Source organism: Pangasianodon hypophthalmus, chromosome 21 (assembly GCF_027358585.1).
Source record: "Pangasianodon hypophthalmus isolate fPanHyp1 chromosome 21, fPanHyp1.pri, whole genome shotgun sequence".
Taxonomy (NCBI): Eukaryota; Metazoa; Chordata; class Actinopteri; order Siluriformes; family Pangasiidae; genus Pangasianodon; species Pangasianodon hypophthalmus.
Window position 1 is genome coordinate 7,167,747 of NC_069730.1, and position 24,260 is coordinate 7,192,006.

Here is a 24,260-nt window from a genome sequence, read left to right on the forward strand (position 1 = left end):
TGGTGTTATAACATAAATCCAGAAGAGCAGTTACACCGCAAATAAATAGTTTAAAAAAGAACCTGTGCTTTCATGAATTATTCAGTCTTTATAAAGGTCTTTGAAAATTAGACTCTGTATCTGCATGGCACATCCTTTCAGAGGGAAAAAATTGTGGTTATACATTACCATGGATACCACACAATCTTTTGTAAAGTGTAAATAACTGCAATTATTTTTGCATTGCTTTGCTTCAGTGTTGGAAAGCAGGATTTCTGTGTTTTATTCTGTATTTTGATGTTTATTGATGGAGTACAGCAACTCAAAAGGCGAATTATACAATGACAGTTGAGGAAAACCTTCCTTTTTGTTCCATAATATAATGCAGAAGTGTGTTTTGGTGAAAATAAGTCCAAAATGCATTACATTTGCTTGTTTATTTAATGCGGTCTAAAATAATTACTCCATTAGCTGAAACACTATCACATACAGTATATCTGAATCAAAATTTGCATTAAATGAAATTCACTCCACAACATGATGCTGCCACCACCATGCTTCACTGTGGCTATGGTGATCTCAAGGTGATGAGCAGTGTTGGGTTTGGAAAGCATACTCACATATTTTCATTCGGAAACGAGGGGGGACAAAAGCACAAAATTTTGAAGTTGCCCATTTTATTATGATTGGCTTGTGGATTTTTTTAAAAGTTGGGATAGGTCAAAACTTGCGATAGCTGCCCTAATGCTTCCAGTCTACTGGAAGTTTCAAATAAACAGTTTTTCTGTTTTTTTTAGTCCGCACACCCAAATTGTTGTCTGAAAAATCCCTGGAGGATATCTTTTTCATGGCATTTGGAATCTGGGATGAAAATGGCCCAAATGCAGCTAACCATATTTAATGCTTGTGTGGCATTTCATTCAAGTTCTGGTTCATATCAAGGTTGAGATATGGGAGCATGGTAGTGAAAATGTAGCCAACCACTCAACTTAAGTGCACCAAATGACGGTGATTAGCATGTACAGGAACTTGTTTGTTATTTGGAAGTGCTCAGTCTTTTGGAACTGTCTATAATATCACACAGCGCTGGCACAACTGTCATTTCAAAGAATGCTTTAATAGCTGCATTCAAGGCAGTATGTTTGTACGCACTCAACACTCTCTCTCTCTCACACATACAGAGAGTGAAGAAAGGACAAATGGGTTTTAGGCTATGAGATTCCAGGAGAATATGAGAAAAAAAACCAAAACAGCCTGATGGTCAGAGATTTAGAGGTATTGTTTCACAGCTCTGACGTGCTTTAAGCTGGCTTTAGCGCTAGCCAAAAGGAGCCTAAGGCTCACGGAATGCAGTTTGTGTACATTACACGACTCTGTTTATTATCCAATACGACACTAGTGCAATTGTAGTGTGTCTGAGTGGAGAGGAAACAGTCTCACAGATGCTCAGAAGTGAATGCTGTGAGATAGGTAGATGAGATCATTAAGAGGACAATGTGATGAGACTGGACACACTGGCATTATGACTTGGATCAAGATAAAATAGCTTAAGCCAGACAAAGGATATGTCTTGCATTTATAAGATATGCTGCTTCTCCAAGTGATCAGCTCACTTCATGGTATATGAATGTCCCTGAGTGGTGAATGATTTCAGTGATGGATGGTCATGATATTAGATAAGAGGCTAAAAGCTAATATTTACTGATAGCTCGATAATGAAACTATAAAGGTTGAGCAATGTAATTTATCAAGAGGGTTTATGAATGGCCTAATAAGAACGAGGATTACACACATTACGACCATTAGTGGTGCTGATGCACATGATTCCACAAAAATCCAAAAATAAGACATTTGTTAACAAAATGATACATATTGAGTTTATATATATATATATATATATATATATATATATATATATATATATATATATATATATATATATTTTAAGGTAGAGGGACTGCTAACCCATTTATATATATATATATATATATATATATATATATATAGTGTGAAAACTCACTCAGAAGTTAGTTAGTTATCATTTATAATGGCTATAATCAGTTCATTCTGAAGACTTTCCTGTGGTGGAAAACTTACTGACTGTTACAAAGTGCTAGAGACTCCTTCCATAAATGTTAAATAATCATCTCAATACAGCACGGTTTTCAATCCATTTATTATTAGCCTTAGACTGTGTGGAGTGTCCACTATACGTATAAGTCCACTACACCACTATAAGTCCCTGTGGAAGAGTTATTACTATAGAAACCATATAATGTATTAACGAACGAGTGCATTAACATAAACCACCCAGCACTACTGTCAGAAAATTAATCAACATCTTCTGACCAATCAGATTCCCAAATTCCCAAAAAGAGTATCATGTTATATTGACAAATAATCACTGTATTCATCTCTGTCCATCAAATCCAAAAAGCAATGACGAGCTATTTCTGGTTCCTGGCAGGATATAAAGGGACACAGATTAACAGTCTGGATTGGGACGTCCTGTGTGGAACAAGACACAAGGGGACACTCTTTAGGTGAAAGATTATGCCCCCACCTCCCCTGATCCGCCCTCGATTACATGATAATCAGCTTTTCCTATGCTCACTGTCAGCAGAGAGAAAGGGCAAGAGCACTCACACACCAGCAAGGGTAATTAAAGCTTAGGCTAATGGCTTGGAATCAATTACCAGCCGCCCTTCACTTCATAAAACTCCTGTCCTGCTGGGTGGCATTAGCTTCTTAAGCCTGAGTGAAAGTCGTACACACACACACACACACACACACATATACACACCAAGTTAAAGAAATCTTGACAGCTTATTAAAAAGGTATCAAGCAAAAACAGCATTTTGTATTTTGGATTATGCCACTTCAGTTAGTAATGTTGTCTCTGGTTAATGTATATTTCTATCTGAGTGTAGTGAGGCTTTCATCCTCTAAAGTGATAAATCAAGACAAAGTAATATGTGGCTCAGATTTCCAGAACAATATATGCATACTTTCATTGAAATATTTAACTATAGAGCAGTATTGGTTTAGCATAAAAATCATGAAATTGTTCGTGAGGTGTAGCTTTTCATGTGGAGGAATGACAGAAAAAAAGTAGAGGTTTGTGCTTCCATTTCTTGGCTAGCACCATGATGAAAACAGTCACAACTTTCCAAGATTTCTACACTCACCATCCACTTCGATAGGAACACCAGTACACTCATGCAATTATCCCATCAACTATATAGCATCATCAGCCATCAACTATCATGTGGCAGCAGCGCAATGCATAAAGTCATGCAGACGCAGGTCAAGAGCTTAATGTTAAGTTACTGATCATGTGGGGAAAATGTGATCTCAGTGACTTTGACCTTGGGTGGCATGGTTGTTGGTGCCAGATGTTTGAGTATTTCAGAAACTGCTGAGTTCCTGGGATTTTTATACACAACAGTCTGTAGAGTTTACAAAAAAGAAAAAAAAAACACTTCGGTAAGCGTCAGAAGTCAGAGGAGAATGGCCGGACTGGTTCGAGCTGATTGCTGTGGTAACTCAAATAACCACAACTGTGGTGAGCAGAAAAGCATTTCAGAACACACAACACATGTAACCTTGAGCCAACCTTGAGGATGGGCTACAACAGCAGAAGACCACATCAGATGCCACTCCGAGAGCCAAGAACAATAATCTGAGGCTACAGTGGGCACAGGCTCAATGAAACTAGACAGTTTAAGATTGCTAAAACAAAAGTGGCGGGTGAATGTATATATTCATTAAATACAGTCACTAAGTTTTGTACTTCAGTGCTATAATGTGACAAAAGTTAAAAAAAAAAAAGGTCATCAAAAAAGGTTAGTAGAATATCAGTAATCTCTTTTCTTGTAAAAGATGTTAAGTGACGATTGTAGAGTGCACACTGTGATGTGTTTTCATTACTGGTCTGGATAACGAGCCATGTCATGGTGAAAGTCATTAATGAGACCTGAAGGAGGAAGGAAGATTTGTTTATTAAACCACCATTACTTCAGTCAAGTGCCGCTTCAGATGGAGTGTGTTTAACGCCACTGTCATTAGAAGACATATAATTAAATATTGACAAATTTTGTTGCAAAGTGGCAGGTTGATTGCTGAGGTGTGTACATGCAGTAGAGCATTAGAAAGAGCCACAACTTTGGAAGCAGAAGACTGTTGCGTTTTAACTTCATCCTGTGGGAATTATTTTAAGAACTGTGACAGATGATCTAGGTGCTAATGCAGGGACGGGCAAACTCCATCTTGCCAGCCAGTTTCAAGCACTGTTATTAAAAAGAAACTGGTCTGGATTTGCAATTTTCCAGCTTGTTTTGGTGCTCTTTATTATTCCTTATGCACCAAAAAAGTATTTCCCTGGAGAAGAAAGAGTTCTTGCAACATCAGTTGTTAAATTATTCATTCATTTTTTTTTTCATTTTTCCTGGTGGGGTCGTGGTGGCAACAGCCTTAGAAGGTCACACCAGACTTCTCTATCCACAGCCACAAATTGCAGTATCTCCTGGGGGATCCCCCAGATGTTCCCAAGCGAACTGTGAGATGTAATCTCTCAAGCGGGTACTGGGTCTTCTCTGGGGATTCTGTCAAGTGAGGCATGCCTGATACTGCTGTAGTGGGAGCTGACCCCATGGCATCCACCGTAAAAGGCTCCTCTCTATTCAAAGACTACTCTGAGGCTCGACTGTATTCCTGAGCTCCTCACACTATCATGTAGAGTAAGTCCAACAGAGATGCCTCATTTCCACAGCCTTATTCTTTCAGTCACTACCCATAGCTCGTAGTGAGTATGAAGTGAAGTGAAGTGACTTATGGCCAATTATGGTGACCCATACTTGGAAATTGTGCTCTGCATTTAACCCATCCAAGTGCGCACACACACCCGGAGCAGTGGGCAGCCTTTTTTGCTGCGGCGCCCGGGGAGCAGTTGGGGGTTCGGTGCCTTGCTCAAGGGTCTCACCTCAGTCGTGGGATTGAGGGTGGGAGAGAGCGCTGGTCATTCACTCCCCCCACCTACAATCCCTGCTGGACCTGAGACTCAAACCCACGACCTTCAGGTTGCAAGTCCGACTCTCTATCCATTAGGCCACCACAACTGCTCCCGTATAGGGGTGTATCTTGACCAGTAAACAGAGAGCTCCTCTTTCACCACCACAGACCGGAACAGCGATTAGAACAATGCTGCCACTGACCTGATATCCATTTGTCAATTTTACACCGTTATCCCATACTTGTGGATACGATCAGGTCTCTCCTGATCTCTCAGAAATAAGGACTAAACTGTACTTTCTCTTGCCACTCATGGTGGTACCCTCAAGGGTATATCTTTGTACTTTGTGCGTATATTTTTTGCATCGTAATATGAATGTAGTGTACCTTTAAAAAGGTATCATTGAACAAGCAGCAGCTCATGACCATAGATTTTAGGTGGGGCAGTATGTCATTAATAATGACATAGCCTCAGACAAAATGAAGTTGGGAAGCAATCACACTTGCTTAGACTACTATCTAGTAACCCCATAATAAACAGTTGAGAGATGACAACATAGTCATCCAGCATACACTCTACCAGCTCGTTTTGAGTGGGTTTAGATGTACATTTGTTCAACTGTGTTCAATACAGTAGGTGTTTTCTGTCACTGCATGTGAGACGCACAACGATGAGTTAATTATATCTCACAAACCACACAAAAACCTGTAAGTATTGGAAAAAGGAGGCATGTTTTTCTTCTTTTCTTCAGACCTTGCGTGAAGTTCACTGTGGTGTACACGCATTTCTGATGTATGGACATTATCCACTCCACAATGCTCCTTTCCCTCTCCCAATGTTTCCAGTTTATTTTACACTATAAGTGGTTCCCTTACATCATAGATACACTGTCTGCACTTCCACTTAGCCTTTATTTGCAGAAATTTATCAGATTTAATTTCAACTATTTGCTATAAAACAAGATCTCGGTGGCTTCATGTAACTTTGTGTAAAACCGTGTTTCGTGTTTATACCCCGTTGACCCTGTCATTAACTGCCATGTTTGCTGTTCCAGCAAGTATGGGGCAACGTGATTCCTGCCCCAATGGGTTTCTATTAGCGCAAACCCCTTCACCATGACAAGGTCTCGATCCATGAAAGGCCCAATGAAATTACAACATGCAAATGCAGGTCATGCAACACAGACTTTCTGAAGAGGTCAGTTTTGTAGGGTTGGCAGTTTTCCCAATTTGCATATTCATAGTATCTGAAATTGTAAAGATGTAAAGTGTCAGCACTTTCATGCCTTTTTCTGTCTAATAACTTTTTAATGGAGCTGCCACATCAAGCAATTTTTAATACAGAAAATGTTCTTCCAAACAAGTTACTAAAAAAAAGAAGAAAAAAAAAAGAAAAAAGAAAAAAAAACTAAAAAATTGTGACTAAAAAAAGAATCCTATGCATAATACGTTTTCACAAAAGTTGGAACAAAGATGTTTAATCTGTAAGGGCAATGTACTATATTAAGATACAGTCACAGCCTTGCATTATTCTCCCAATCATGATGACTAGCATTTTGCCTTGTGAATATTAGACTAATAAAGCTTCCAAAATGGCTAATAATTTACAATCTCAGTCGAATTTGGACAATTTTTGACCTTCTACCACCAGAGCGGCACAAAATGGGCACTGCTTATGTGTGTACAGATTAGTAAACAAAGAAAAAGAGAGTTCTGTATATGATAGAAAATGAAAATTTTAAAAACTGCCCCTTGCTCTTATAGCTTACATTATTCAAGAATCCTTTAGAATGAGTGGTTCTCTCTGGTCAGGACCAATATTGAGTTAGTAAGGCTGTTTTGGCCCTTAACCAGCCCCAGTAAAGGCATAAACGCAGCATTATTAAAGAAAAAATCCACCCTGAGCAACCTTCACAGTCATCTTTATAATCATGTGATCTTCAGTGGCATCCAACATTTATTTTGTAATGAAATTCTAAGTTGCGTTTTTAAGTTTTAATATCTTTCATAAACATTTTGGTCTATTTTCACTTTGGTTTCCTCCATTACCCACAATGCCATCTGACTACCTGTACCAATGGGAATTAACCCTCGCTGCATCTCTACCTAAAGAGGTAGAGTCTTCTAGAGTCTTCAGTCTGTCCTGCTCTCTCACCTCCTCATCTGGACACTCTGCTCAAACAGGTCAGCTTCCAAAACTTCAGCTTTCATGCGTGAACAAGCATGAACGCGATTGTGCTCATCATCCCATTGATCGCTAGCTAACTCGGCACAACTGCATCATATAGCTGCATTCCATTCTACAGGGTGTTCCAAAAGTCTCCATACGTAAGGAAAATGAATACTTTTTAGCAAAATGTCTTCCATAATTTTTCATACTTATATTATATCTTTTTCAGATAGCCTTTAACAACAGAAGAAGGTATTGAAATCATTCTCATGGCTGGATCAGGAAGCTGTCGCAAAATTGTGATGGACTTTAACAGGAAACATGGCAAGCACATATCACACACACACACACACACACACACACCACTGCTCCTAAACTTAATAACAAATTCAAAAAGACTGGAAGTGTTGTGGACCAACCGAGAAGTGGACGTCCACGAATATCCACTGATGAAGGCACAAACAACATGGTGCTGGTGTACATAGTCCCATGTGTATGGAGACTTCTGGGACACGCTGTAGAACTTTGAGTCCAACGCTTGTTGTCTCCATTACGTCTACACTGGATTTCTCATTAACACGACATCGAAAGTCAATATGGCGAGTGAGAAAGGTTTTAGGAGCTAACAGCAAAACCTGATCGTTATTGCTTACATTTAAAATTGGTTAATTTTTTTCTCCGATTAAAAACCATTGTAATTGAACTAGCAATGTCACCCTGTGATGTCAGAGCGGGAGACAACGCTAAGCTTTCACAGCACAGTATTAATACAGCACAAACTACCACATAAGCACCAGAATCACTAACCCCAATCATAAATATTTCAATATTAACATAGTGACGTGTTTAAGGTGGAGTTTTCCTTTAAGCACTGTTTGTTTGATCTTGTCTGTGTAATTGGACTACATTTTGTGTAAAAAAACATTCAAACGTTGATGTGCAGTATTAAATATAGTTTTATTATCCGTAGTCATCCATGTGATTGACATTTTGATTTGGAAATTTGGAGGAGAAAATCTGCAGCTTTCACTGAAAATGTTGAAAGCTGCAAAAGTCAGTTTTCACAGCTGGTACTTGTAGAATTTGTGAAAAGCAGAACTGGGGGATTTAAACCTTTCCTTTAGAGTACATTTCCACAACATTGCGCTTCAGAAATATCACGGTCGATTTTTAAATTCTGGGAACCTGGGAGGAATGAGACCTCTCACTGATCAGTTCATGCTGAAGGTTCTGTCATCACACTGGGGGGTGTTTATGTGATCAGACAAGCCCGCATTGCAGGTTAACCAGACAGCATCTGCCAGCACTGAGCGACACGACTGGACGACTCCAGCAGCGATAATAACACAATGCAACCGGGTCGGTAATCACTGGATTTCTCTGAAAGCCCTCTTTTCTACATATTTCACCTTGTGTTTCCTCTTGAACCTGCAAAAAAAAAGATGAAAGAACATAAACATTCATAAATACTGAGCCGCATAATGATGAACTAGACGACAAACGTTACATTAAGCACCACTATTAGCTACATTCACGGCAGATTGACGGAAAAGAGTTTACTGCTTAGGGCTACGTATGATCATAATATGATCATAAAACACACATATTGTGTTAAGCTCTATCAATTTGCTAATCGATTTTTGCTGAAAATCACAAATCTCAGTATTTTTAAACAATTAACAAACTCATTGATTACAGTTTTTTTTTAACATAACGTTTTTTTTTTGTTTTTTAGCAGTCCTACATAAGGTTAGAAAACCACTCATACTCTGCACTCTGCACAATGACAAAGTTGAATCTAATCTAAATCTAATCTAATTAGAAAAGAACACATATTTTAGAAATGTCATCAAGTATCATAGTGGTATTTTTTGTCTTCTTGCCCACACCTATCACTAATGACCATCTTCGAAAAGTAAAAAAAGACTCTTACTTCGCTCTCTCTCTGGGTTCTATCAGGTTCCTCTTCTGTAAGCTCTTAAAGCGATCCTTTAGTACGCTGCCCTCTGGCTGCAGAACAAAACACCACAGGATTATTAGTGGAACACTAATGTGAGCTCAGTGTATGGTGTACACGTCTCTCACTATCTATACAGACCTTCAGTGTGCGGAGAGAGCCTGCGAGTTCATCACTTAACTGCACTTCCAGATCCGGAACCTGGAACCTGAAGTGAAAACACACACACACACACACACACACACACACACACACACACACACACACACACACTTCAATTTCCAGTTACAAGAAATCACAGCCACAATCAGACTACAGCTACTAAAAAAACGCCAATCGACAACGTCAGCAAGGCTTCATGGAAGCAGGAACCATTTTTGGTTCCGATGTTTCCACTGGTTTGACAGCTGAACCATGACGCTGGAGTTTACTATTATTTACTAAAATAATAACCATGGAGTCCTCTGTTTCACCTCTGCCTTTCGAGATCGTTTTCCATCTGAACTCAAATCTCACAGACACAATGACAAAGCAACTATTATGCATCAGAGGAGAAATATTATTGCTTTTAGCGCTAAGCAGCAGATTTCCCAAAGCGAGTTTCATTAGAATGAGCGTAACTCCCGTTTAACTCACTGCTACTGTAAAATGTTAGATTCCTCCTCGGATTAGTGATGCACAGTTCTGAAATATCATTTCTTTCAAACAGCTTTCGGTCATCCCCCACGATAAGCCTTATTTTGAATGAAAAGTGCTGGACAAAACTGAAATTCAGGGATGAAATTCAAAATCTAACATTTTTTTTTTTCCCTTTTCTTTTTCCTGTTTGTATGAATGAAATCATTAAAAAAATAAAAAGATATCTGGAGAAATGTGGGCTGTTGTTGATATTATTATTACTGATCAAGTCAGTCCATTCTATAGGACAAGACTGAGTTGACTGAGAAATAAAAATAGTTTAATAATTTTTAGAAAGTTTATCTATGTTACTATAATAATGTAATGTATTAATGTGACTTATGCTGGGACAAGAACAACATGAGGCCCCAGTTTCTTCATATCATATGCAACAATTTTGTTTTTCTTCAGTACTGTTTGTGAATTTTTTATTTTGTTAAAAAAAAAAAAAAAACTATGGCTACAGAATTTACAGTTTTGAATCAATTTACAAATAATTTTGAACAGTAATAAAAATTAGGAAGAAAATTTGACACTTCATTGTTGGATTTTTTATGGGTCAAACATTTCCCCATTTTTTCCTCTTGTGTCAGGGGCATTTTTATAAATAACAAAAAAATAGGTGAAATTCTGACCATCAAACAAACAAACAAACAAACAAACAAAACCCAAAAGGGGTTAAAAATAGTGCTTTAGGTTTTCAACTGTAAATTTGCTGGCCCACATTTTTGTGCATCACTACTTATTTTACTGCCGTCACTCGTTGGTTTCTGAACAGCAGAATTTCGGAGCGTTTGCTGGCTGAGATGAGAGGAAAAGCACAGAGCGGCTCTAGAACAGACACCTAGAGCAGACTATGGGGGGGGAAAAAAAAGGAGATATTCATGTCCTGAATTACTACCTTCACTTTGAATCATTACCGTAGTTATCTCTCGGGTGAATACGGTCGTCACAGCAACCACCGAAACAGGGCTATGAGAAGCTATTTCAATAACCTACAGGGTGCCATTATTTTTATCTTTCAGCAGCTGGAGCAAACATGAACATTCTGACTGAAATTTCACTGCTAGGGGAAAAATACTGGATGCTGTGAAATGTCCCTCACACAGCATGATTAAAAGCACGTGCATGACGTGCGTAACACGTCACTGAAGGAGTACAAAAGGCGGGACATGCGGGACAGCAAAACAGAAAAGATGTGATACAAACGGAAGAATATCCAGTAAAACGGAGGTCAAAAGATGAGAGAGAAGAAGGAGGAAGAGGGGAAAAAAAATGTGTGATTCTCATCAATTTCTACTTTCTTGCTCCGGTTGCCGTGGAGGCGTGACGGCTGAATGTCCGGTCATCACGTGAATAAGAACGAGTGGCCAATCAGAGCGCAGGATGCTGTATTTGTTGCAGTTCAAGCAGGAAAAAGAAAAAAAAAAACAGCATCCCAGATGTTTCTCTCATCCCTAGTGGTTTGTTTTCACATGATTTCACAAAAACCAAGCAAGTGAAGATTGTTCAAGGTTCTGAACGTTAATGAAGGATCACTATGAGGGATATCACATCTTTTCGAATTCTGCTTTTTCAATGTTTGTCTTTTTTACACTCATTACAAAGTAAAATGTCGTAAATACAAATTTACGTGTTGATTTCTGAACTATGTTGATTGCATAACCCCACCCAGATTTAAGATTTATTATAATAAAACGAACCGTTATGCACTGTTTAACTTATTCCTCCTCACAACTCCATAGATCAAACGTTGATACGAGATGTACAACTTAGATCATTTTAATTTAAAATAATAAAAAAAAAATCTCAACAATATTCACAAAGATCTTTAAGGAGAGATCTCATCATCCTTGCTGTTAAAGTACACGAGCTGAACGAAAGACATGTTTGAGTATTTCATGATGTGTTTTAACAAACTGGAAAGAATTTTTAAAAGAAATTACGTGGAATATTCCGAATTTCAGGTAAGAAAGCCTATCTGGACGACAGGACCAATCTATTAGGTGTTTAGCCAGTAAGCCAAAATGGCCGCATTGTTACAAACGTGCATATTGAAGGTCAGATCAATATTTCAGCCAGTAACCCTGCAGCGCTGGGGAAAATTCAAACTTTGAGATCAACAAGAGTTGAGCAGTGAAAATAGAATTGGGAAAAGATGATGGTGTATATGTATAATAACGCAACTGTCTGTCACATATCTGAACGTGATATTTACTAAACTGGTGAATAAAACAAATAAATGCTCCATATAAGAGCTGCTGCAACCAGTTGTGGTGGAGTGGGCGTGGCCGAGTGTCGGCTGCCTGGGGGCGGATCATTCTCACTTGTGCCTTTTTACTGCTTTTTTACTTTTGTGATTTTGGGAAAACTATCGTAAGTGAGAGATTGAGTGACAGAGCTGGTAAAGCTTCAAAACACACCAACACACCCACACACACACCCATCTTGAACCTTCTTGAATGTCGCTGATGGGTGCTGAACCTTTAATGTGTTTATTTTTGGTTTTGTGGGACAGTTTGAACACACGCTGAAAAACACTTTAATATAAAAATGAGTTGTGGGAAAAAGCCCCCTGCGTCCTCAGTCTTTGTCAAAACACACACACACACACACACACACACACACACACACACACACACACACACACCAGGTGCTACAGCAGTGCAAAAGGAAAAAAAAGTGTCACTTCTGGTGTAAAATGGTCTTAATCCGCAAATTTGTGTAGCTTGTTGTTGTGTATTGCACCATGTCCCTTGAGGCACAATGCTAGGAATTTGAAGTTTGTCATTATTATTGATATTATTATTCATTAATAGCATAAAATAATAAAGAAAACAAAAACTTCCATGACCAAATGTGTCCGAGTGGTAGAGTAAAACGACGAATGACGAAGAACTTGTTAACTGGAAAGGAAACGAGGCAGATATAAATAAACCGACACTAACTTTAGCTTGCCCAGACGGCGAGGCAGTGCTTTCTGTGCCTCCTGCTTGGCTTTACGCTTGGTCTGTCTCGTCTTGGTCCTCAGCTCCCTCTGCTTCAGATCTGCACCGATGGAACGCAGCTGGAAGAGCTGCTGTCGGCTGTTGAGCATCTTCCTCTCCGCCTTCTTCTGCAGCTCCTGTTGCAGGGACGGAGACAGGAAGCAGGGTTCAGGGCGGGATGGAAAGCAGAAAGCTCTTTAATCAGCCGTCTTTTCCTCCCTCATTACCTTTATCCTCTCGGCTTTCTCCCTCTTCCTCTGTTTCTCCGTTTTTTTCTCCGGCTGCGCTGTCGGCCCGGCGCCTGCGTCTTTGGAATCCTCCGCTGTGTGCTCCGTTTCTTTCATTTCCTCCCCCTCGTCTTCCTCGATCAGACCTTCGACCTGTTCGTTAAAGACGCTCTCCTGCACAAACATACAATATATTCACCTTGAGCAGAATGAAAAAAATGGTGCTTTTAGACCTGCAACAATGTTTATCTAAATTTGATCAATGAATTTAAGGCATTCTCTAAAATAAAACATAATAAAAAAAATACAATGAGACGCACTGTTATAGGAAAATAATAAACAAATAAAATTTTTTGTTAATTAATGAAAAACAGCATACTTTTTTTATCCATTTATAGTTACATTTCACATTGGTGAGTTACTGTTACCGCTAGGAAATGCAAAAGAAAACTTGTACATCACTAAATGAAGTCTTCTTTCATAAAATGTTGGATAAACATCTAAGAGTAAACCTCACCTAAGCAATATCTACACATTCCTCATTGTTAAACTACTGAAAACGTATTTTAAATCTGCTTATTATTATTATTATTATTATTATTATTATTATGTGGAGCGTCCACTACACAAATCCCGGCTTGTGAGTTGTTACCATGGCAATGATAACGTCTTGGAATACACACATAATATAAACCTGTGTTTTGCCTCAGTGATAGAACATCAATCACACTTTCTGACCAATCAGATTTGAGCATTCTACAGCGCTGTGCTATTTATAAAAAAAATAAATAAAAAATTGAAACCTGAAACAAAGCCACAGGTTGCAGAGAATGCACAGAAATACTGACCATCACTATCATACTGTATTTATACTAATGAACAAAAAGCATTTCTACAACTGTAATTACACACTGCACCTTTAATTTTATAGATTTAGATTCAAATCATGGAGAAAAAAAAACCCTTGATATTTCTGAGTAACTAAACCAGCTAAAACTGTCCCATTCTTATTCTCAGCCTCATGTGTGTGAGCTCTCTAAAGCGCATTATAAGCTCTTAGAGTAAATAGCAGTTGTGTAATTATTATCAGTATGTCCTATATACTGAAGAATCCAAATGCCATCCACGCCCCCAAACGTGTGGATCAAAGTGAGTCCTGTGTTTGCGTCTTTTAACTACAGGAATTCAAAAAGTCTTTTCCTGGTGAAGACGGATGTTGAATGGTTGTACCTCAGTGGCGATGTCCATCCTGTTTACTGCCAGCTGTCTTTCCAGCTTCTCTTCAGCCTTCACCTTTTTCACCTCGGCCTCATGAGCCTCCAGCAGCAATGTCTTAATGAGTACAACACACACACACACACTTTAGCATAACCACATTCAAAGTCAAATTTTATGTCACATGCATAACCATACACAGTATGACTTGCAGTGAAATGCTTTGTACAACATAAAAAGAAAATATAGAAAAATATGAAATATAAAGAAAAATATAAATTCTATTTGTATATATATATATTATATATTTGAATGTGAATGAAATCACTGAAGATTTTATAGCTTGACAGACAGGAATGTTTAGGCTCTGATGTGCCATCTAGTGGACGTTGCTTTTAATCCTCCAGATATGCGTACATAAGATACGCAAGCGGGTATCTTGCGTAAAGTGAACAATGCAGCTTTGTGAACAATTTTCCACGTTTAATCCAAGTACAAATGGGCCATTACCCAGCATGCTCTTTGTAGGAAGGTAGCACAGGTGAGATTACAAATTTAATAAAAACAAAAAACATTGGTGTAATAAATCTATGGTTTCCTAAAGTTGAGATGTCAAAGAATGTTGTTGGCAGGAAAACAATTTTGATCAAACACGATTTTTTTTTGGTTATTTTTGACTTTATGCCAGAAATCAGCCACTGTGACATGTACTGGGTTTCCCAAATCGCCACACAAATAGTAAAATGCAGCATGCACACCTTCGACAAAACTATCAACGAGTATCAGTAAGAGCATTGGTGTACCTGGTGAGAAAGGAAATCAGGATTGTATGAGCCTCCAGGGGCGATGACTTCAACAGCAGGAAGGATGGAGGGCTTCTCATTCAGCTTCTCTGGTCTCTGGGGAGGGAGGGAGGGAGGGAGAGAGAGAGAGAGAGAGAGAGAGAGAGAGAGAGAGAGAGAGAGAGAGAGGGAGGCAGAAAATTATATACAGGAGTGTAATTTTTACAATAAGAATGAAGAATTCCAGAATTTCTAATCCATACAGCAGCCACTAGTGGGTAATACACTAGGACGCATGAGATACTGATGGAAATTTAGCATCTGGTAAAGAGTTTCAAACACTCCTTCACACTGCATGACTTCTCGTCACTTGCGATCAGTTGATTTGTTTACATAAGGGCGTGCTCACTATAAGGTTCGCGCTCTGCGCGTCGCCAGAAATCATCTCACGTTTTGCTGTTCCTAACAACCATTCGGGTCTGAGACACTGATTGGATGGGAGAGCCGTGGGTTGTAGTGTTTGGCGGAGGAACGCTAATATTCTCACCTTAACCAGCTTCTTCTTAGTCTGCTCGAGGTAGTAGGGATCTGCAGGGTCAGGGCCTGTAAGAGGGGAACATGAGAACTGTAAACCTGAATGACTCATTAACTGTTTGATATCATACTGCTTACTCTACAGATCAACAAAATAGCACAAAATCTACAAAAAAAAAAAAAAAAAAAACAGTGGGAGACAAACATGCCAAATCTTGATTCCTGCTTAGAGGAAAAAAAAAAAAAAAAGGGCCAAGGATAACATGAAAAGGTCTGCGTTCAGCACTTATGCTGTTAAAGGAAAATAAATTAACCCATGAGTAGCCTGACATGAACTGGTACCACCCTGGAGTTGATTCTTTTCCAATAACAGCCAGTGTTTTCTTCCTCTTGTACCACAGCAATGTGCCAATACTTTTTATCCATTTATAGCTACATTGAATGTTGTGGTACATCCGCAGAACGTTAGCTCCTGTTATCACTTACGTTATAGCGTCTATAAAGTTACCCTCTCACCTGCTGTTTATTATTATTACAGTGTTATTAGTAACAGATTTCTTTGTTAAAAGATCTTAAATCACTCTCGTCTACTCACTGCCTGCACTCCACAGATCGTAGAAGCCTCTCCCTGGATCCTTGCTGTTTAGGGGTTTCTCTTTAACGTGTGTTGCTGCTGTCTTGCGTAGCTGCAGGAGCTTCTCTCGGCGTGACAGCATACCCATGGCAGCCAGCTTCTCGGCCTTCTCGGCCAGGCGGCGCAGCTTCTTGGCATTGGGACGCTGATACGCCAAGATACTGATCAGGAAAGAAGAAGCATAAGGATGTAACACTTCTGATAGTTCCAGTCGTCCATGACCCCATGGTTTCCACCTGTTCTTTCATGCATCGTGTATCTTGATTGGATCCTGGGAAGGTTTATGCATGTGTCTCGGGGACCTGAACTAAAGTCTGATTGCTCAAAAGACTGATAATTCACTTACTGTGTTGTTCTTTTTTCGGTAATTTGGTGAAAGGCCTTAATTTCAAATGGGTTTTAGTTGATTCATGTGGCTTATACAGACTGATTTCTTTATACTTATATAACATACTAATTATTTACATAAAAATAAATAAAACTCAGATGATCAGAGTTTAATGTATTTTAGTTCATGTAACTATAGTTTAAGTTAATGACCACTGTTGGTATCAGCATTATATCCACATCAGCGGTGGACAAATCACTAGCCTGGGCATGTGGGCCAATCAGATTTCGTCTCTTGCCTGGTAGTATTTTTTTAATTCATGGTTGCCTAGTGGACAAATACGCTCCAGAGAAAGGAAAACGTCACAAATCCTCACTGACTTTCGCAAAGCGTGTTATTCCCACCTCCTGCTGCACCACACGCATTGCCTGAGGTGTGAACTGGATGACTGAGCAGTTATATGTGAGCAGGTGTATGGAAACACTGACGAAAGCAAGCAAAATAAAATGCAGTGCAACACTGTGATACAACGATCTCGTTAGTGCAACATATAGTCACTTTAAGTTAAAAAAAAAATAATACTCAAAAAGACTCAAATAATACTTGAAAAAAGAAAAGAACACCACAGCTCATAGCTGAAACGTGTGTATGGCACAAATATGATGTGCACTTAACTAGCTAACCATATGTAGTTCAAATACAATAGCTATACAATACAATTAATATAGCAATACAATAGCTAGGTTCCTTGGAAACCAAAAAAAGGGACTGGGCAGCACACTAGAGCTTTTACTTATCAAATAGGCTAATGAATTTATCATTTATCTACCATGAACATGCATAAAATGACCAGGTGGAAACCAGTGGAGGCACGTTTTTGCAGATTGTGTACATGTGCACACATATCTGTTCCTCCAAGCCATATCTGAAAAACAGATCCACTATGTGGCGCACTCCTGATGTCTGAAGAAACAAAGCGCATCAGGTGGTCTAGCAAACGCGATGAAAACCCAAGCAGCCCTCAGATCCTAGACGAGCGTTCACACAACAGCTCTCCAGGTCCCAGTGAGTGTCTTCACATTCCCAAAGAAATACTGGGAGCGCAAGGATGAGATCATCACAGGGCTTGATGCATTTTACAAACGAGGAAATAAAAATGTGCAGGAATTAATTTAAAAAACAAAACAAAAAAAACCCACACCAGGCATTAACATGTGTCCTGGATGATCGGCTCACAAGGGGAGACATCGCACAAACTGAGACGTAAAGCCGTTCACACCTGGCACTCTGAACGAGTCTCTAGTGACCACTCGTGTTTGGATTTCATACACGGGTTCCGTTGGAGAAAGACCATCATGCACATTTATTACGTCAATCTTCTGCATCATCTATTTTCAGGCAGAACTGTCCCGTCAATCAAACGAAACTAATGTCCAATAAATTAGACGAGAGCTGAACCTTACCACTATCCATCTCCAATATACATTGCCACTTTACTTCTATTCATTTTTGTTTTTCCTCATATTCACTCTACACAATACTCTACATCCCTATTCATTTTATCACTCTTTATACTGTTTACACTGTTGAAATTGTTCATATCTGCTGCTTATATCTACAATGTTCACACCCCACTGCACTACACATCGCACTCTTACACTGTATTCTTTTTTATATATCTCATTTATAATGTTAAATTACTTTTAGCAGACTTTCTAACTCTGTGTAACTGCTGCTGTAACATGTGAATTTCCATCTGGGATGAATGAAGTGATCGATCTGTCTATCTGTCTAGATGAATGAGAGCCGAGATGCTGAATAAAGCTATGAAAAGCGGATAGTGAGGACAGCTGAGAAGATCATCGGGGTCTCTCTTCCCTCCATCACAGACATTTACACCTCTCGCTGTATCCGCAAAGCCACCAGCATTGTGGATGACCCCACACACCCCTCTCACACACTCTTCGCCCTCCTGCCGTCTGGTAAACGGTACCGAAGCGTTCGCGCCCTCACGACCAGACTGCGCAATAGTTTCTTCCCCCATGCCATCAGACTCCTAAACACTCAGAAACTGGACTGAAGAAACACACACACATACATACACATATACACACACACACCTGAGCATCTTCCACCCTCTTTGCAATTTTTTTTTGCATATTTTTGCACATTACATTATGCTGCTACAATATTTATTATACTGTATATAGGCTGCTACTCTTATGTTTACACTATTTCAGCTACTTATATTGTAATCTTTGCACTATTTCTCACTGAATTCACTTTCTAATAGAACTGTGTACTGGTCGGCGCTGCACTGGGACTTACTGTGCCCATTGTCTATCCCAGTAGTCCCTTGTAGCTCTGTGTTTGTCTTATGTAGCACCTTGGTCCTGGAGGAACGTTGTTTCGTTTCACTATGTACTAACTGGCTGTATATGGTTGAAATGACAATAAACTTCACTTGACTTGACTTGAAAAAGGCAGCTGCTTTTGTTTTCGCCGTTATAGCGTCACGCAGTCTTGTAACGATTACATATTTCCCGGCTAGGGCAATGACGCGGTCTATTAAGTGATCCTTCGTTGTTGTCTGGAACGCATCGAGAGACGTTCACACTACTAACGTGATGCGGCCATTTGCGTCCCAGATCACCACCGCCGATGTGGTACCACAACGCGCCCTCGAGACGCATCTGACCCCGTTCACACCTGTACTGAGCGCTGACCGCTCCTGAGCCGATCAACAAGGACACATTTCAGGTGACTTAAGACAACGAAGAGTTATTCAGCATTCACTTACTCTTTAGGTGCCGGAACCTGCGAATCCGGCTGCAGGATCAGATCTATCCGGAGTGGCTTGGAGCGTTTACTCTTCTTAACGGCTTCTGGAAAGAGAAATGAAACCACTGAAATGTCGGATATGCCACAAACGCTCATTATTATCATCATTACTGGAATTCTTTCCAAAAAAAAAAAAAACTGCTTAAATAGACAAAGAAAAAGTTGCTAGGAGAGAAAACTCTGCACTCTTGCCATCTATTCAGTAAGAAGTTAAGAGTTTGCCAACTTGCGGTTTGTGAGAAATTCAAATTTTATGTCACATGCAGAACCATACACAGTACGACTTGCGGTCAAATGCTTTATACAACTGTTCCGACATAAAATAAGAAAATATAGAAAAATATTAAATATAAAGAAAAATGTATACATAAAAAAAATATATAAAGAAAAATATTAAATATAAAAATACATATATATAATATTTTTCTTTATATTACATGTGTAATATAAAGAAAAATATTAAATATATATATATATATATATATATATATATATATATATATATATATATATATATATATATATATATATATATATATATATATATATGTGCCATTTGTGTGATGTAATGTGCAATAATGTGCAATAAATGTGCTCAGCACAGAGATGCTACACAAATGACAATTAGCTACATTACAACCAAAACTTGTCAAATTATTTCATTACACATGCTCCATCAGAAACCAGTACTACCACATAAAACATGTGTAATAAAGTATTCCATATGTTTCAGGACTAAACAAGCAAAAGGTCAGATAGGGACACTAGAGGTGAATGGGCATTTGGGACAGAGCGTAAGGAAGACGTCCCAAAGACCAGTCTGCCTTCTGTATAATCACAGCTTACGATCCTACACCATCTGCAGTAGCACAGTGCCACGCAATATTGTGTTAATTCCTCATTCAAATCTACAGAATGAACTGAATTTACACAAATAGGGAGATAGAAATTAAAACTGACAAACCAAATTTTCCTCTGAATACTTTATTAATGAGAATAGAATAAATGGCTATTGGAAAAACTCGAGAAGAATCGCACAATCAGCAAGCAACTAATTCAATGTGCCAGATATTTCATCTATTGTTCCCTATAGAGCAATGAAGAGTACCTTAGAGTACTACGAATGAACACAACATTAGGAATAAGTAAGTGAAAAATAAAAACTGTGTCCTTATCTGAATTTGGAAATGAACTCCAAAAAATAAATTTAAAAAAAAAAAAAAAAAATCATAAAATTGGGAATGTTAGCTCGCTTACTATCTAATACGGCCAATTTTATTATTTACACATAGCAGTTAGCGTAACGTTAGCTCTCTTACTATTAAACAAGAAATCGTTAAAGACTGAGGTAAAGAATTTAGGTTAGATTCAAGATTCAAAGAACTTAATTAATTAATCCCAGGGGGAAATTGCTTTGCCATGTTACAATTGCTCTCAAAAAGAAAGAAAGAAAGAAAAGAAAATAAATATATACCTATTTTATAAATATATAAACCTAAATTTGTATTGGACATGAAAGTCCCTTATTGCACATGAATTGAACATGTATTTGCATATGCATTACACATGAAAATCCCAGTCCCAGATGAAGTGTCACTAATCTTTCTGTATTCTGCAAAAGCACTGGGATGTGTCGTTTTAGCGAAAATACTGTTAATTGCCTCACATACAACGTTATTTAGGGTACTGCCGTATTGACGATACTACTGTTTAAAAAATACAGTGGCATTGCTGGTATTTTGAGGCTTTAGTGTCGAGATACTACCGCAGTACTGGTATACTGTTCAACCCTACAGATGTCTAAAATCTCACAAGTGTGATTTCCTCACACATCATCATGAGGAAATGCTCTGGGCCATGCTTTGATCAAAATGTTGGATAGTTATGTGCCATAGTGAAAACAAATTTAAAAAAAAAATAAATAAATAAATGAAAAAATTGGGTTATCAAATGTCTATTCGTTTACAAAAAAACGTCTGATTCTCCTGCACCATCATATTACTGTTAAAACAGAGAAATTTAACGTGATTGGTCACGTGACGCGATGACGATGAGGCTCGTGTCTGAACAGCGTGAGTGACTTTTACTTCAGGTGATGAGACAGAAATGATCCCCCATTTCCCATTCTGCACTTTCAGCTGAATTCAAACAAATTCTTTAAATACAGTTTTCACTTTTTCACTTTTAGGGGTAACACACACACACACACACACACACACACACACACGTTGGAAAATATGTCAACAAGCAGGAGTGGGAGTGAATGGAGTTGGATGTTTACCTGGCTTTGGGATGCTCTTCTTCTCTCCTGTGTCCACAAAGAAGAGACTTTCGTCTGGTTTGTCTGCTATCAGACCTCTGTGGATGGATAGAGAGAGGAAGAGGAGTCAGAAAGATTGTGCGGACACACAGGCAGGGTAGAGGAGGAAAAATAAACACGAGGGCAGCTCGTATGAAGCTGAAGTAAACTTCAGTATCATTTCATACCCCCTGAAAACTCATTCAATTGCTGAGGAAATTGCAGATTTAATACTTATAAGCCTTAAAGTTATACTATCAATACTAATAACACTTTAAAAAAATTGCAAAATACCTATTGTTTAGTTCATTTCAACGTTTCCATGAACTGATAACTTCACACACAAATTCACCTCAGCCATGGACAACACAGAAAGCTTGCTTTATTTATTTATTTATTCATTTATATTAAATGACATAGTTTTGCTTGATGCTCTCAGGTCTTACAGTATAATGCTAGCTACAATATGTTAATATTATTCTTACACCATAGACTATTGCTTTTATTTATGATGTACAATGTTTATAAAGTTGTTAAGGTTATACAGTCGAGAAACTTCCTAAACAAACGCTGTGTTCACGCCATGTCGGAATTACCGTAATTACCAGATGACGAGCGTAACAGACATTGCGTCATCGGGTAGGCATGGTCTAGGCGTGGCTTATTTGAGAATCTGCATGGGTCAACGATCAAGTGCAGTCTGGGAAGAAAAGCCATTTGCTGTGGATATTTGTCTGTCTGTGATCGCAGGGGCTTCGTGCCAAATACCTTTTACATTCATACTGCTATAACTTCAGATACCTGTCTGTGATCGCAGGGTTTCGTGTTTGAAAAATATTATTCGGTTATGAAACGCTTGTTTCACATAAATAAGCTCAAAGTCTTACTGACTTTACATCAATTCTATGATGCAGGACTAAAAATCTGCAGTGAAAACTTAGTTCTTTTTAACCTCAGTGTTGTTTCCACTGCTGTTGTCTCATTATAAAAAAAAAAAACAAAAAAAAAACAAAAAAAAAAAACACTCAATTATGCACGCTTTCATACGCAACTTTATTTACACAGAAAGAGCAAAGCTGACAGTTTGAAGAACCAGGAGATTCAGGATTTAGAAAATCGTTTAACTGATGATAAAACATCGAAAAACAGCTACTGATATGACTGTTCATCATACGTCGCTGATCCTGGGAATGTCCACGCAAAAAACTAAGTATTTTGCGAATTTTCGGTGACGTGTAAAGGGGCGTCTTCGCCACGCCTCCAGAAACGCCCACTCTACATCACACTACTGAAACTCCTGGAATTTACTGAATACCATGAAAACCTGGACGTTCTGCTCCGAGCTATTCACGTCCTCAGACTCGGAATTATACGTTTGATGTTGTTGGCAACCGCAAAATACACAATTACAACATTAAATCACATTTTATACTATGGCTAAATATTGAAGAACACAGAAAGAGCATCAGGTAACAATAACATGTTTATGAATAACGCAGGCATTAGTAATGTGTTCTTGCAAACCTAAACAAACAACAACAATAAAATAATAACAGTAAGAAAAATTAAACAATATTATTTTTTAGATAAAATTATACTACAATTGCATCAATTATACGACAATATAACAACTGTCTCGCTGTACTAGCTACATTAAACTGTACTGTATGTCTTTCGTTTATTTTCAGATTAATCTTGCATTATTAAGACATTAATAATAGACTGTTATACGAATTATTACACAAATATTACGAGATAACTATTTAACTGTTTTACTGCTGAAGCCGCCGCCATTTTGAGTGTTTCGGCGTGACGTCGAAGCGGTCACGTGGTACAAGTCAGAAAATTCCTAGTGTGCGAGCTGTAATTACGGGTTCTACGAGGAAAGTGAACGCTTTTTTTTTTTTTTTTTTCTATGTCATTTTTACAAGTCAGAATCGGGTAATTACGGTAATTAAGACATGGCGTGAACGCACCCAAAAAATACCAAAACACCTACGACGATAACAACCGATGACGCCATCGCTTTTGCACCACGTGACTAGAAATCTTTCTCGCACGTGGTGAAGCATGGGGAATTTAAACCAGCGCCTGATTTTACACAAATCCTTCATTTAATTCCGGACTGTGCAGTCTAAAGTGCTTCGAATTTCATATGAAATTACTGAATAAGTCACACATCTCCGTCCATCGGCTACGCGTGAAAACTCACCCTGTAGCTCTTTCCTGGAGTCTCACGTCCTCCAAAAACTCCTCGACATCCTGTACATCGCTGTACTTGTTCCAGTTCTTTTTCTTATTTTTGTTGACACGCTTTCGACGCCCGAGGTTTGCACTTGCTTCATTATTAGGATCCGATTTTAAAGGCAAAAAGCCCGGCTGAGATGCCGCCACGCGTTTGTGTTTCCTCGCAGCGGCCATGTTGCCGAATGAAAAGAGGGCGGAGTCGGTAGAGAGGGCGGGGCGATACTTCCTGCTTTATTACCCAAAGTGTAGAAAAAATACATTTGGTTTAATTATTTGTAAATAATTAAAAATATATACAGAAAAATACGAAAATTAAGGTTATATCATGCTGCATATTTTGTGAGTTAGGTACCAGGAACCGCTGTCTAAAGG

General features: G+C 38.6%; 1 protein-coding gene across 1 annotated transcript; it reads right to left on the bottom strand.

Annotated features, from left to right (window-relative positions):
* Positions 1-8,097: 8,097 nt before the first annotated feature.
* nop53 (NOP53 ribosome biogenesis factor) lies at positions 8,098-24,084 on the bottom strand. The gene is made up of 12 exons (XM_026940957.3): positions 23,854-24,084; positions 21,624-21,700; positions 19,302-19,386; positions 16,135-16,334; positions 15,553-15,608; positions 15,027-15,122; positions 14,239-14,340; positions 13,009-13,182; positions 12,743-12,918; positions 9,258-9,324; positions 9,093-9,169; positions 8,098-8,587 (listed from the first exon to the last, which is right to left on the bottom strand). The coding sequence occupies exons 1-12, from the start codon at positions 24,060-24,062 to the stop codon at positions 8,527-8,529; spliced, it is 1,380 nt and encodes a 459-aa protein (XP_026796758.2). The 5' UTR covers positions 24,063-24,084; the 3' UTR covers positions 8,098-8,526.
* Positions 24,085-24,260: the final 176 nt, after the last annotated feature.